This window comes from Panulirus ornatus, chromosome 11, assembly GCF_036320965.1.
Source record: "Panulirus ornatus isolate Po-2019 chromosome 11, ASM3632096v1, whole genome shotgun sequence".
Lineage (NCBI taxonomy): Eukaryota > Metazoa > Arthropoda > Malacostraca > Decapoda > Palinuridae > Panulirus > Panulirus ornatus.
This window is the reverse complement of record NC_092234.1, coordinates 6,776,280-6,792,482: the sequence shown is the minus strand read 5'-3', so window position 1 is coordinate 6,792,482 and position 16,203 is coordinate 6,776,280. Positions and strand designations below refer to the sequence as shown.

Genomic DNA, 16,203 nt, shown 5'->3' with positions numbered 1-16,203 from the left:
CCTTGTTTTTCTTTTATCAAATTAGGGACTTTAATATGTATTAGAGTGGTCGTATAATTGGACTTCAATACATGTTAACTGCAAGTGAACAGTCACCTTTGGTGAGATTTCATCAATGTCAGTGGTTCAAAAGGATTACAGCCATATTAAGGAATTTCTCACTTCAAAGTAGTGTATTATTTTCCTGCTCCTGGGTGGTTGCAGCCTTAAAGCTGCAGAAACCCCATAAAAGAGGTCCTGGTGATGTATAATTACTTAATATTAAAGATTCAGATGTTGACAGTAAGGGCACAACATTTTTTCAAATGGAGGAAAAAGTGGTACAAGTAGCCACATGAGAGAGACTTGTTAGAGAAAAGTAAGAAAAGCTATGAATCATTACCATTCATATGATTTGGTTAGGGACAGATTTTTGAGAAATGGTGGTGCAAGAGTTTTGTTGCCACCTTAGGAAAGGGAGAATGAATTAGTGTTCTGGAAAGCAATTTTAACCACAATTATGGGCATGACTAAAAGCAGTAACTAAAGCTTGATTTACAGTAGGATATAAGCTAGTGATTGTTATGGGGAAGGGTTACAGTGGGATATAAGGTGATTGTTTTGAGGGAAGGGAAGAGAAAATGCACATATATATATTTACCTAACTTAATATCACAAAACCTACACATTATCTCTGGACCAGTTTGATCGAGTAAGTAATGAAAGGGTAAGAGATGTGTGGTAATAAAAAGAGTGTAGTTGAGAAAGCAGAAGAGGTTGTGTTGAAATGGTTGGGACACATGGGAAGAATGAGTGAGGAAAGATTGACAAAAGAGGATATATGTGTCAGAGTTAGAGGGAACGAGGAGAAGTGGGAGACCAAATTGGAATTGGAAGGATGGAGTGAAAAAGATTTTGAGTGATCGAAGCCTGAACATACAGGAGGGTGAAAGGAGTGCAAGGAGTAGAGTGAAATGAAACGATGTGGTATACCAGGGTCGACGTGCTGTCAATAGATTGAAACCAGGGCATATGAATCATCTGGGGTAAAGCATGGAAAGTTTTGTGGGGCCTGGATGTGGAAAGGGAGTTGTGGTTTCAGTGCATTACACATAGACAGCTAGAGACTGAGTGTGAATGAATGTGGCCTTTGTTGTCTTTTCCTAGTGCTACCTCATGGGTGTGTGTGTTTGCATGCTATTTCATATGTGGCGGGTTGGTGACGGGAATGGTTGAAGAAAGCAAATATGAATATGTACATGTGTATATATATATATATATATATATATGTCTGTAAATGTATGTATATGTTGAAATGTATAGGTATGTATATGTGTGTGTGTGGGTGTTTATGCATATACATGTGTATGTGGGTGGGTTGGGCCATTCTTTTGTCTGTTTCTTTGTGCTACCTCACTAATGTGGGAGACGGCGATTAAGTATAATAAATCTATAAATTAATATTATTATTATGATTATTATTATTATATTATTATTATTATTATTATTATTATTATTATTATTATTATTATTATCATTACTACTACTGCTTCTCAATTCTAGGACCCCTTTTATAGGGCTCATGAGGCTTTGAGACTACACTTCATGCAGGAGCAAGGAAGTGATGGACTTCTTTAGAGGGAGAAGGTCCATCAGAAAGCTGTGCTTGATTCCATCCACTGAGAATACTGTCTTGCCAAAGGTAACTGCTTGCCCCTAAATGAAGGAGCAGAGAGGGTTATTCCTCAAAGACTCGGTTGTTTGTTCTTGATATTACTCCACCAAGGTAGGAAACGGTGAACATATATGAGAAAAAATTACATATATATATGTTTTTGTCTTTTTGATATCAACTTGCCATGTCCCACCTAAATGAGGTAGCATGAGGACCAAGTAACTGAGCCTTGAAGAGGAAGAGAAATATATTTAAAGTGGCCTCCCTTGGTTATACTGACTTTATGAGAACCAAATTTGTGCATATATGGTTTACCCTGTACTACTGTTTTTTTCTATAATACCTGAATGGTGAAAACCTGTTAAAAGATAGTAAGTGTTTGTTAGGTATTACAAATACCATTTTAATGGGGGAAGTACCATAAAATATTTCCAATACAGCTGATACACCAAATTTAGAAGGTTTAAGCTCAGTTGAATTACATAATTGTGGAAGGCATCATTCTTATTTCTGTTCAACAAATTCAATCCATTTTCATTACTGCCTCATATATTCTTAACCTTTTCATTGCACCATGCTGCTAATGTTGCTATGCATAGTACAGTGCACTGTGCCATTATCATGACTCTCAACACTCGGGCCCTCATTCATTTAAATTTTCATTTATGTATGATTCAGCATATTATCTACAGATGTTACTAAGAACTTTAAAGCCATGACTAAAAAAGATATCAAATAATAGTTTAAAGTTTCATGGGTAAGTGCAAGTCATTATTTCAGGAAGTATGATGTACAGAATCAATATATTTATTTATTTATACTTTGCCGCTGTCTCCGGTGTTAGCGAGGTAGCGCAAGAAAACAGACGAAAGAATGGCCCAACCCACCCACATATGCATGTATATACATACGTCCACACACACACATACACATACCTATACATTTCAATGTATACATATATATATATACATACACAGACATATATATACACATGTACATAATTCATACTTGCTGCCTTTATTCATTCCTGTTGCCACCCCGCCACACATGAAATGACAAGAGTCAATACTAAACAATTCTACAGTAGAAAACAATATTTCTTGTACTGTTGTTTGAATTTTGTATGAAAGTAAGGTTATGTATGGGTTGTATGAGTTCGTACCTTGTAAAAGAAAAAAAGGCCATAAATTGTATAGCTCAGGAATGTGTAGATTGAAATCACATCTAGAAAACCATAATCGTATAATTACATAATAATCTATGCCACTGTCAGGGCTATCAATTCATCGCCCTTCCATGCCCATATGGAGAAAAGATATTACTTTTTAGGAAATTTTCTTTAATAACATATGATATGGGGCTATTCTGTAGGGGAGTATATTCTTTTTTCCCTAAACATGGGGGAACTAGCTTTTCAGGAAGAATGCACGATGAAAGGTTGAACATGAACCTACTTAATCTTTTCATCCTCTTTTACTACGGGATAGAAATATAAGTTTACATATTCTTCTTTTCACATGAACAAAAATAATCTTTGATATGTTGGCATCCTTTGGTCTTACCACAGTAATAAATTGAATCATTTTGATAAAATATTTTCATCCAATATAGACTATGCTAACCTGAGCTAATCCTTGCACCATAGCCACCATTAAGAGGAAAATATGGTACAGTGAGGAGTGACCAGACTCCACATGAAAAAATACTTTACTCATCAAAAATCTATTAACCATAATGTCCACAGAAGCTGAAGTACTGTGTGACCCTTAATGCAGGGAACTAATGTGCAAATATAATAGATATTCAGTCTTAAACACATCCATTTTCTGTAAGCCCCATCTTTAAGCTTAGGCACAACACTGACCAAGGGTCATCCCAGGCTCAGAATTTTAGTTGAAGGTGCTCATAAATCAAACCAATGATTATGATAATTTTTGGAATGTGTGGCCTTTGTTGAAGGGAGTCTCTTAGCCACCAGCTGAAAGGGAGGGTCCCCACCAGCATCAGCACCAACTAGATGGTCGGACAAATTTGTTCCATCGAAAAACTGAAACAAAAGCTTTACCTCAATACACAGCCAATATGAAGAATGAGTTTTTAAATGCATATGAGAAGTACAGTAATTTTTAAAATCGGATAAAAAACATATCAAGTGGAATTTCACAATATGTGATGTATATCTGTACTACAGAGTATCAGTAAATATTACAGAGTTAAAGATGTGTTTGGAACAATGTTTTTGCATGAAATAAAAAAGTACAGCAGCATTTCACTTGATAATGAACAGTTGTTTTCTAATTAAACCATTTTGGTTCAGGATGCATTCACAGTTAGCCGCCACAGATGGCAAAAGAATGCATCTTTTAGTTCACAACAGACATGATGATTATAACATAAATTTATGTGGGGACATATTACATCCTTGATGCAGATCCATCTTCACCCAGAACCACTCACCCTTCTTTCTTCCTACTCACGTAAACGCCCTACATTCTTGATAAGAATCCATTACTTCTAGTAGCTTTCTTCCCATACCATATCATAGTACCTTCTTCAAAGCATTTCTGTCAACCCTATAATATGCTATTGCCAGATCCATAAATGCCCCCTATATAAATCATTCTCTTTTAATATTTCTCAAAGATTCTTCAAAGCAAACACTTGGTCTAGACAACCTTTACCACTCTTAAAGCTACATTGCTCCTCTCCATGACAACTATTTCATGTTGTACAGAAGTCAGTATCCTGCCATGCATTCTTGTCACTGAACAACCACAACATGCAAATAACATTTGGTCCACTTGCCTGTCGATAGGGTTGAACTAGAAAAACTTGTAGTCAGCCGATGACCCACTCACCTATCAGCTGCTTTTGATAACCACAGTTTGATGGTGATTACCTCTACCCCCAACATGATTACTGCCAATAGAAAGCCCAAAACCAGAACGAAGAACGCTGCCTGTGTCAAACAACATGCATTATTTATAGTATGATTAATGTAATGAACAATCTTTAAAACTTATGCTGTATCTTACACTGTTGCATACAAAGGAGTTTAAGCAGTAACAGAACACTGGGTACATTCATGGCTGTTTGTGAAATTCAATGATATCAGAAACTCTCAGATTAGTGAGGTAAAAGGTAGAAAGCATACAGATAATTCAAAGTGAATAACTTGCAAATTGTCATATTGACTATAGCATGGTATGGAAGTGATTTACAAGCATAATTAAGGAAAAATAACCAGACTCAAAGTAACCTTTTCAACATGTCAAATCAGATGTCTTTCCCACCCACTCAGAGTCTTGTTTAAGTGCTTCACAGTGGTGCCTTACACAGACTAAACATTATTTTTATGAATAATTGAAAAATAACCTTATTTTCATCAAAAAAAAAAAAAAAATGATACAAGAGACTTTTTTGTTTATTGTATCACTGTCTACAAAAGTTGCTGCATAAATCTAGCTTCCTACCAAGATAAAATGGTTGCACTTTCTTTAACAAAGTGTGGGTGACTGTGACGCTTTATGTTGTTTCCAGTTGAGTTGTTTTAGGTTGCTAGTGATATCTATGAATAAGATATGGAATTATACATCAGCTGCAAATTGAAATGATCATGTGAAGGCTTAGAGATGCACTCGTAGCTCAGCGCACTGTACTTATATCCAGCTATGATCATGCCTTGGTGCAATGAAAAAGTTTGTGTATGAAAATCCTAAGAGTTAAGACTATTTGTAACATATTTTGGGCCAGTCACCACCACCAACTGTGTCCTGGGTTCACATTTTGATGATGGCTGGGCCCTTTAAGTGTTAACAGCAGATAGATATTATTAGTTCTGTAATAGCAGAAAAAACAAGGATGAACTAGTAATGTTCATAACAAGTGGTGATTCTTGAAAGGAACAGGGGAATTTGATGAATATGAAAATTATGTAGGCCACAGACATAACAAATTTACATGACAGAACTGAAAAGGCCACACCAAAAAAGACAGCAAACGTTCACATAAGCAAACAAAGACTAAGAGGTCCCACTTGCCTGCAGGTGCTTTAAAGTTATGGCTGAAGACCTGCTTGCCTTTGAATCCCCTCTGGGAGAGTTTTCTGAGGCTTTCATGATCTGGTGCACCCTCCACTGCAGTATGAGTCCTGCCTCCATCATATATGCCAGCCTGGAAAAATGCAAACCAAACTAAGCTATAGTTGTCAGATGTGATTGTGCTGAGAGAGGTGACAGTGGAAAGTCAGCTCTCTTCTTTAAGGAAGTGATGGTGGGGGTTGGATTTGGGTGTGGAAAAGAGCAAAGTCTATTCCAAGTTATACAACTGTATAGTTAAAAAACTTTGCCTACAATGTTATTACATGTCAGCTGGTAGTTCCTCTTGGCATTGCTGCAACCAGTCATTTCGGTGCCACCTTGGGTAGGCAGGGCCTATCAGTAGTTTTTGACGACAGAAAGTGACTTCCCGCCCAAATCATTCCATAACTAACCACAAACTCCTACTTCAAACTTCAAGGAACTAAACACACATTACCTCTCCTCTAACATATACAACACTAACATGACGCACTGAAATGATCCAACAAGTACTAAAAAAATGTCTTCCCGACCCATTTTTAAAGAACCACTCCACCAATCTTACAAAACCTGGAACTCCACTTCCCTGGTATGTATGAGTTACCCTTTCTTATCTATGTTCTTGACACTACCCATGTCTCCATGAATATAAACACTGCTTCAAGATATCATAAGACTCCTCATGCTTGAGATGCAGCTTCCATTCTGATGATACTATGCACTTATTCTTCAATTGTACTGTGCACACCCTGCAGAGACACCTCCAAAATATTACTACACTTTTTTACCCATAATTCTGCCACATAGACATGGCTGGCTTCCTGGGTACTGTGGAAGCTCCTTAAAAAGGGATCTTAAAGGTAGAGGTCTTAACCCTCATATGCAAACAAAGTGAAGATGAATACACTGGAAAGGAAATGCCTGAGGATGTGTGGTGTTTGGTAGTTTAACTTTGTCAGAGAATGGTGTAAGCACAGTCTGACTGATATAGAAAACCAAGGTGTTCTGAAATACTTTTGGCAGAGAGGAAATGAGTAAAGAGAATAACAAAGCAGATCTATGTATTAAAAGTGAAGAGCAATTGAGGGGGAGTACTGAAGAGGGATGGAAGGAAGTAGCAAAGGAGGCCTTGGGTTCTGGAGCCTGAACATTCGGAAGGACAAGAGGTGTGTCTTGGATAGGAGCTGAAGTAATGTGTTTTTTTGGGTCAATTGCTGTTAATGGGCTAAACTAGAGCATTTGATGGAGTCGAAGTAACCACGGATACACCAACAAGACGGCTGTGGATGGTAGGCTCTGTTTTCAGGATATTATACATGACAGCTAGGGAGTGGATGTGTGCAGGTGAGACCATTTTTTCATGATATTACTGTGGAGGGGACAAATACTCTGCAATAGAAATTTGTTGTTAACTGGTAAAATTAATGTAATAACCATGAAAGCTTGAGACATCTCATATGCTCTCTTCAGAGAGGTAACCTTAATTCTCTGCACCTGCTTTCCTAAGTATCTTGACATTTGTTGCACTCACATTTGGTTCAACTTGGGAAGGAAGGGAGCACCTCTGTTGCAGGCAACACCATATCCTTGCGGATAGAAGGTCTCTCTAGAAAAGTAATAGTTCTCTCTTCCTCGCTGTGTGGCTCGCAGCTCTGAGCTCAGCTGCGGATTTAAGAACACAAACTTCTTCTCCGTGATCTGGAAAGCATCTACCCAGATCATCCTTTGGCCATCTGATGTTTTCATAGTTCTAAACAGTAGAAACTGTTTCCTAGTTAATTTGAAACATTATTGTCGCTCTCCAATTGTTAATCATGAAACTCATTATTATTGTATAAACATTTTTCATGTATAAAACATCTTTTCCAATTACTTGTTCATGGAATTGTTATGGTACACATGTGTTATGGTAGTTTTGTGGCAGAGGCAACTGTTATGGAAGGACTATTTCATTGTCAGTATCTTAAGGGTAGAGCAGACTGGTGTTAAAGCAAACTTGTCACCTTGTTTTAAATAAGAGATATGACTAGTCTAGCGGTAGAGCTGTTGTGATAGGTTCATGATGAAACTAATTAATGTTGCTGCAGAGGTGTCATGTTTGTCTTCATAACATACCTTCTCAAACCCCTGGTCAGGGTATTTGAAGAAACTCTGTGATCGATCCTCATGGTTGAACAGACTCCAGACCTTCTTGTAGATTCCTGTCTGAGCTTCCTACAATGGTAAGTAAAATGATTAGTGACCTTGCAGACACAATGGCTAAACATAATATGGGTAGGCAGAACATGAAAAGGGTAAGAGAAACAGAGGTAAAGAGATTTAAAACAAAGAGAAAACTGAAAGATAAATAATAAGGAAAATGGTATTATGGATCAACACTGTCAGACTAAAGGTTACATGATTGCAGATTAGTTTCCTTATAAAAAACTGAAGAACCCAATTCAAATAACGTGAGAACTAGACAGAAGTGTGGAGTTGAGACAAAGATGTCATTGAGATGAAACTTAACGGAACAAGGGCGTGATCATCTGAGTGTGATGTACAGTACCTTGAAGATGAATTCAATGCTGGAATCTCTGACGACGCCAAGGGTGAAGCCGTGGTCAGCTGCCTCAGGCAGGTCCGCCAACCCATCGATGGGCTTCTCAAATGCTGGCAAAGCCAGAACTGCCGTCAGCGTCCCTGAGTACATGGCTGTGGGACCAGGGGATGTTAGTGCCGCAGGTCCAGGGTGTACTAGTGCAATGGGACCACGGGTACTAGTGCTGCTGAACAAGGGATGTTAGTAGATTAACGTCACTGTAGTCTTTAGTATTGCTACCCATGACTCATCTTTCCTCAGGTATTCACTTCCTCCTCTGGTACTCACTTTCCCCCTAGTTCACATTACCCCCATGGGACTTTCCCCTCTGATGTTCACCCTTTCCTTTCAGTACTCATTTTTCCCATTAGTGTTCTGTACTCCCTATGGTATTCTAGCACAGATTTTCCCCATGGTGGTCATTTCCACAACTACACACTTATCCACTAAACCCACTTCCGTATATACCGCTTCCAGTTCACACCACAGGCACTACACTTTCCTTTGGGCTTCTCTAATTTCCCCTTCGGTAGCTTTACATTGTTCTCTGCTACATAATCTCTGCTTCCTTTTCTTCTCTGAAATTCCACTTCTTTGCCAATTCATTAACATCTAAGTTAAAGGTACCTTCAACTTTCTCCCTATTGCTTCCACTTCTCCCTCTGTCAAACTCCTTTCCCCTCTCTGCTACTCCCAATTCCAACTTTGTTACTTGATTTCCTTTCACTGTACTTCATATTCCTCTCAGTTACTTCCAGGAGCCTCTAACCCCTATATGGTACATTTAGTACCGAGATCAAGAAATGCTGCAATACATTCTTACCATATATGCAGAAGCAGAAGAGATACCAGAAGAAAAAGACGAATCTGATAGGCCAATTTCGGGAGACGATCAGGTTGCTTTGCACAACTAGGCTGCGGTACATGTTGAAGGAGTAATCGCTCGTCTGATGGAGTGGCGGCCATGTGACGTACTGCGCCATCATCTTGGTCAACGCGGCTAAGATGGGACCTATGGCCAACGTGGACACGGCGATGCCTAGCCACACCTAGGTAGGTGCACCACGGTCTTGCATTTACTCAGTTTGTGAATCTCGCAAGCAAGAATATTTTCAACAAACACACGAATAACATAGTTCAGCCACATGAAGAGGCGACCTACTCTACTTGTCCTACAGTTTCCTTTCCATTCTATACATATGTATCGTGGTTTTCTCCCCATCTCTGTCCTCAACACCCACCTGTTTGGTGAAAGGGGAGAAGACCGCGAAGGCCCTGTTCCTTTCGGCGGGCGCCCGAGACACCAGCGCCACGGACTCCAGGTAGTATGGTGTCGTGAAGTCCACCACCATCTCTCGACTTCCTACCACAAACCACACCTCTCGTGACACACGCATGAAATACCGCTAGTGATATGGTACAACATTCATATGTATAGTATCATCTACGTACTTGTGTTATAATTAAAGCTATATGTGGCTCCTTACCGGTGATTGTGATTTCACAGATGGCTATGTGCACCTCCCTGCGAGCCACCTGGCCTATCATGCCAGAGATGGTGCCATCTGGGAGCAGGCCACCCCACTGGCCGTCTGGGGGTGACACCACGCGGTACCTACAATAATATGCATTTGATTTCCTCTCTGTATTTCATGTCTCCAAATCCCTACATGTGTCCATTTCAACCTTTTATATTGAGGTACCCTTAATCCCTCCTCTGTCAATCCTTATCTTTTACGGCGATGAATCCTTATGTTAGAAAAAACTCTTGAGTACTCTTAACCATATGAATATTAAAAGCTTTTCTCTCATTCCTCGTCTTTCTTCCAGCGTTACCCATCTCTCACATCACTCACGTGAAGTTCAGGAACTGGCTGAGAGTATTCAGAATCTCCACGTCTATACCCGAGTGTGCTACCAGGCGTCCGTCGTCAAGCTTCCTGAGGCCTATGAACGGTAAGTTGTCATTGGCTGCCACCACGATTTCCCGTCCCTCTAAGTTCTCATACCGCTTGTACAAGTCCGGCACGAGCGGCTGATTCATTTGCCCTACAGGTCCGTAAGGGTGTAGTTGCCACGTTCCAACGAGTGTGAACCTGGAGGAGAGTTTGAAGGGCCAATTATGAATGTCATTAATTGTAAATTTTAGCGACGCGGCGAATTCAATGTATGAAAATAAACTAAAATATCTTTCTTTTTTATTTCAATCTTGTCTATTCGCTCACATCCATTTTGTAGTTGGTATGTGTAATGTACTAAATGTACTAAACATTTCCATGGTTTCTCCCAGCAGTTCAACCAACATGGGTCAATACATTAAGAGCACGCCCTCTATATACTACTGATAATTTTCATAAACTGAATGAATAATATTCATACATTCCGAGGTACATGGCGCTCGCTTATATAACATTATAGATTTTTATATATCTTTATGATCTTTATATATAAAGGTTTAAAATCTCCTGCCACTTTATCACTTTTCCTCGAGCATGTATGATCTCTAGTGTAAATATCCCAATAAATCCAAACTTATTAATCATTGTATAAATCTAGAAGCATAAATCTTTTACATTTGTGTAATCCTGATAAATGACGATGACAGGCGTCTCAAATACAGTTAACTTTTAGTGGCAGGAAATGTTTAAATGGACATCTTCCACCAGGAGGCTGGGACCTAAACCTGTGCAACGGCGAGCGCCCTGCAGTCGAGGTGTGGGGAAAGGTGGCGGTGGGAGAGAGGGCAGGCCTCACCTTGGGAGTCCATCTGAGGCCACTGTGGAAGTCAAGAGGCGATAGGTGGTGAGAGAGGTCCTCACGGCCAGCGTCACCTGCACCACACAACAATATCGTTGTAAGGATGAGCCTTCTTAAGTTACTGTGTATGTGCGGCCATGTCAAAAACGTATTAGTGCAACTCATGAACAGAGGTTACACTCGTGGGGTCTCATCTCTTTGTCTGTATAAGCGTATTTTTTATGACAAGGAAGTATTATTTTCAAATATAATGACACTAAATTCTTAGGCATTCTTGACTAGTTTGATTTTTCGTGTAAACGTGTACGGTAATGTTTACTACCCTTTAGTACTTTAAAGAAAAAATGGGTTATCTGTTTGGGTGTTATTAAAATGATAGATTTACTTTGTTGATTGGGAAAACGAATGCTAGCCTGGTAATTGTTGTTTAAACTATCCTTTGTTATAGTGACGAAAACCTTCATGGAAAGGAAGGATGCAAGAGAAGACTGACCTGCGTCCCCTCCCGAAGTAGGCGCTGCAAGGGTCGCCAGGCATCTCCGTCCACCACTGTCAGCCACCATACCCTAGCAGACTCTAAGTTGTGCTTGCTCACCTGTTGGAGGGAGTGCAGGTTTGGGAGGTGAGACCCTGCTGCCACGGAGTTAGGTATGCATGTGCAAATATTGTACGGTCGGGGGTATTCCCATATAACCCATGTTAATGTGCAAGTGAAAATTAGGCTAACAAATACATTACATAGTACAGGAGTTATGAATCCTTTGTAGGAACTGGTCCGTTGAGAGTCTAGCTCCTAAAGACCACCTTTAGGCCTTACATATTGGAAGATTTGCTGGGTATGCCTGATAGAGCAGAGGAGCAAGATGTGTCTGGTTCCTGTGTGGGATGGGGGCCTCGTCAGCACCTCCTGCAGGGGTATCAGGTTGTCAGAGTACCTCAGTACCGTGGTCGATCTCTCCTCGCCTTTCTGGTGACGACGCAGAAAATCGTTCACGCCTGCAAGGTTGATTACTGGTCTTTAGAGTGACATTGCTCACCATTTGTCGTTCTAGCTTTTGCAATGGTCACGAATGGGTGTTAGTTTCAGTTTCGAAAAAGCAAAAAATAAAAAAAGGGAAAAGAATATCCCATCATATCGACTTTTCACAACATTCTAATATATTGGTACCTCAGATTCATTCTCTAGCACTGGAATGCTAGATAAAAGCGACCTACATAATGAATATCTGATGGCAAAATATCGCTAGCGATTAATTAGCTTTAGCTCGAGGAGGTTTCAATACTACACTCTAAAGTTTGGAATTACTTTACTGCTCATTTAAAATCACTGCTCTTTCTAGGATTTGGACCCAGCTTATGAAAATTGCAGCCAGTTCAGCTAACTACTGCACGGCTTGTTTAGCCTATCGTTAACGTAATCATTATGACCTAATGACACTATCTGACATTGTTGATGACGACAGAGTCTGTTACTAAAGTTGTCCATCATCCTATTTTACATTTTTCTTTGCGAATGTTTAATTCTCGTAACATTATATACCAGTCAACATCAGAGGTTTTTCATACATGAATTCAGAATTAAACCGTCAAATTTAACCGTAAAGTATGACATACAGACACTTAGTTGTTATCACATCAGAGTGTGTTATTAGGCCTTTAAAAAAATCGATTTAATTTTGCATCCTGAAACAACTAGACACCAGATTAGTTGATCTAAACTATACCACAATCGATGAAGTAGTATCTACTCAGCCTGTGAGCCAGAATTTTAATTTAATAAATTTGTGTACTAAATTACGTGAATAGGACAGTCATATTGTATGAAGTATACCGTATTACGTAATAAATGAGGCGACCGACTCTCAAATTAGTTCACAATAGTTGGACTAGCCTTTCCTACGCTGACCTGCTTCAGGGTGGATGAAAATAAAAAGTTAGAAGCGCAGGTAGGCTATGTCCTGCTAACTTAGGTTAAGCTGACGTACTCATAACAGGTAAATGGCCTCGGTGGAATGTCATTATTCACTATATATTGTAGATAAATAATTTTAAGTTAAACTAGGTCGAGTCGTTGGAAAAGAATGGTAAAATCTTAAGAAAACAGTGGGTTACGTTTGGCACAGACCTGCATGCGAATCATCATAAAGGAGGTAGAGGTTAGTGTCAGGGACGGCATACTTCAGGAGGGACACCATGGCCTCGGCTGGTCCTGCCACCTCCCCAGCGCTGTCATATATACCAACACGAGGAATTCGGATGTTTGAAAAAAAAAAAAAAATGAAAATCATATCACTTTCTACCGTCGACGGGAAAATTAGATATCTGTTGACTAAATAGAAGAGGAATTTAGGTTTTTATCAGTTATCAAGACAAGAAACTTAATGTTTCTATACTAACAAGTTCGATAGGTTTTTATCAGTTACCAAGACAGGTTTTTATTAGTTACCAAGACAAGAAACATAATGTTTCTATACTAACAAGTTCGATAGGTTTTTATCAGTTACCAAGACAAGAAACTTAATGTTTCTATACTAACAAATTCGGTTTCTCTGTTACCAAGATGTGAATCTTATATACTCGTCAACTAAAGATAAGAAATCTCTGAGAAACTACCAAGATGAGAAACTTTTGTTACATAGAGGCCTGAATGTGAATAAGTCAGCTAAGGAAATTACATACTTAAAAAGGGAATTTTTCACTGATTATCTTAACAGGGCAAGATGCCCTTTATTGTTACTGGTAAATCAAAGGTACTTTCACAATTATCGTTGAATATTTGACATCAAACCTGCCTACTAACATCAACTCATAAATAGTCCAACAAACATGATGATGGAGTACAAATGTTCATAAGTCAACATATACATGGACAAAATGCTCGAGGCAACAAAATGCACACACAAAATACATCTGTTAAACCTACATGAACAAAACAATTTTCATCAGTGACGCCATCCTTTACATGGACGAAATAAATGCTACAAATCAAGCTCGTATAGACGAAATGCCTAGTGAAACCAGTCTTAAAAGGACAAGATACATCAGTTTAAATATTTCACAATCATTTTACTCTTATGATTTCTGAACCTTTTCTAGCATTATAATCTCTCCTTGTCTTGATGATGACCATATGATATGCAGTAGTTTAGTTTGTTTTTCAAGTATTTATTGTTCTTCCATTAGTGGTGAATGTTCTCATTATCCCTTCGTTCATTACCAGACCAGATAATGATTCTTATCAATGTCTTAATATTCTTGAGCTTCATTTATAACTCGTAAGTCTTTAATTAATTCTCGAGAGAGAGAGAGAGAGAGAGAGAGAGAGAGAGAGAGAGAGAGAGAGAGAGAGAGAATATATATATATATATATATATATATATATATATATATATATATTATATATATATATATATATATATATATATATATATATATATATATATATATATATATATATATATTGCAGACTCGATGGAAACGTCATTCATCCACTTACCTGTGATTGGCAGACAAGATAGGTGGCACCAGTTGGTGTCTGTGTAGAACTATATTCCCCAATAAGTGTGGAGATCCATGTGTATTGTTGGGCAGGCGTGAAAGGACATTTGTACTTGCGATTACCTGGGAGAATTCTGGGTCCCCATTTGACCCAGCACTGTCTGCCATACACAACACCATTGCCAGACGTGCTTTAAACAGAGGAATTCATCATCATACTAACACATTGTATTTACATGCGACTTAGATCTGCCGTAAGTGTATTTGGTTGTGGAATATAAGACGGATACTTTCTAGAAACAGAACTGGTTCGTACGGAGCGGTAGTATTGGCTAATATAATATTCAATTTGTATCAACAGCTTAATATTCATAACATGATGAAATATATATTGCTGGGACTTGTTGATAGTGTGCGTGTTTTCTTATGTCAGACCGGTAGCTCTGGTTGTTTCATGATACAAAATCGAATCTTGCGTGTCAATTTATTAACTATGAAATTGTTTTCAAATAGGCAGATGGTATAGGACTTACCCAAGTGGGAGAAGTAGAGTGGTAGCCGGTAGGTGGTCGACATATTGCCTGAGTAGATACACAAGTAAGAAATGTTAGTAATGAATTAGCTTTTGAGTTTATCTGGTTCTAAAAAAGAAGATACAAACGTCTTTTATTATTTGGATTTTGTCTCTGTGTCCAGTGGTGCAATTGTCTGTAAAAATAAATACTGGTTCGTGTCTACATATTCTAGTATATATTTATTTATTCTGAAATACTATCAGTAAAGGAGGTGCGTCATCCCTTGCTGAAATGTGAAATTACCTATCTATACAGTACTGAAGGAGATTTTTGATTCGTGTGGCCACATCTCAAACTTTCCTCTCCTATAAGGATATTTTGTTGTTATGCAAGGCTAGGGGTATATCTCACTGGTCCTAAAGCACAAGAAGGACCTTACAGTTAGCTCACCTCCTCAAAAGGCGTTGGCCTATAAAGAAATTCCTGTATAAAGGTCTGTATAACTTCAAAGGCCCCTGATTTATTGTCTATTCCTGTCTATACGCGTTTATACACCCTCGATCCGAGCATAAATACATGCGCACTTTAACTCATATGAATAATCTTATGAAGACATATAGTCTCTCAGTCATGTCACTCGAAGCAGACATGGCACAAAAGCTCTTATAAAGATGTACATGACGTTAAATACAAGGGAGCAATTCGCACGTTGTTATAGGCACAACAAGTTTAATCAGAACACAATCGTTATAGACTTATTGGCTTTATAAATGGCGCACAAAGGTCCAAAAATGCTAATCTGATTTCTTATTTTACCTTACCTGAACTGAGCGCTTCACTAACAACCTACTTACTGACAGATGGTGGAATCGTGATTCAACAGATGGGAATGATTTGTATATGGTCGCCACCTGGCAACTCTTCTTTACTACGACCAATCGCAGAGCATCTTAACAGTTTCTGCCTTGCGATTGGTTGTCTAGAGTGACCCATTTTTTTTTTTTCTAGTGTGGGATGGGGTAGAAGAAAATGTGTAGTGAAGGTAAGATTAGGAAGGAAGTTGTAGAGAGTGAAAATATATAGAGTTACTGAAGTGAGTGGTTTGTTATGTTGGTCGTT

The 16,203-nt window shown here is 38.7% G+C and overlaps 1 protein-coding gene across 1 annotated transcript; it reads right to left on the bottom strand.

Moving 5' to 3' along the window:
- Positions 1–1,074: 1,074 nt before the first annotated feature.
- LOC139751083 (probable glutamate receptor) lies at positions 1,075–15,145 on the bottom strand. The gene is made up of 16 exons (XM_071666187.1): positions 15,103–15,145; positions 14,568–14,760; positions 13,197–13,297; positions 11,889–12,067; positions 11,565–11,666; positions 11,069–11,145; positions 10,171–10,410; positions 9,802–9,929; positions 9,556–9,677; positions 9,138–9,363; positions 8,282–8,427; positions 7,849–7,947; positions 7,265–7,431; positions 5,691–5,827; positions 4,513–4,609; positions 1,075–3,701 (listed from the first exon to the last, which is right to left on the bottom strand). The coding sequence occupies exons 1-16, from the start codon at positions 15,143–15,145 to the stop codon at positions 3,668–3,670; spliced, it is 2,091 nt and encodes a 696-aa protein (XP_071522288.1). The 3' UTR covers positions 1,075–3,667.
- Positions 15,146–16,203: the final 1,058 nt, after the last annotated feature.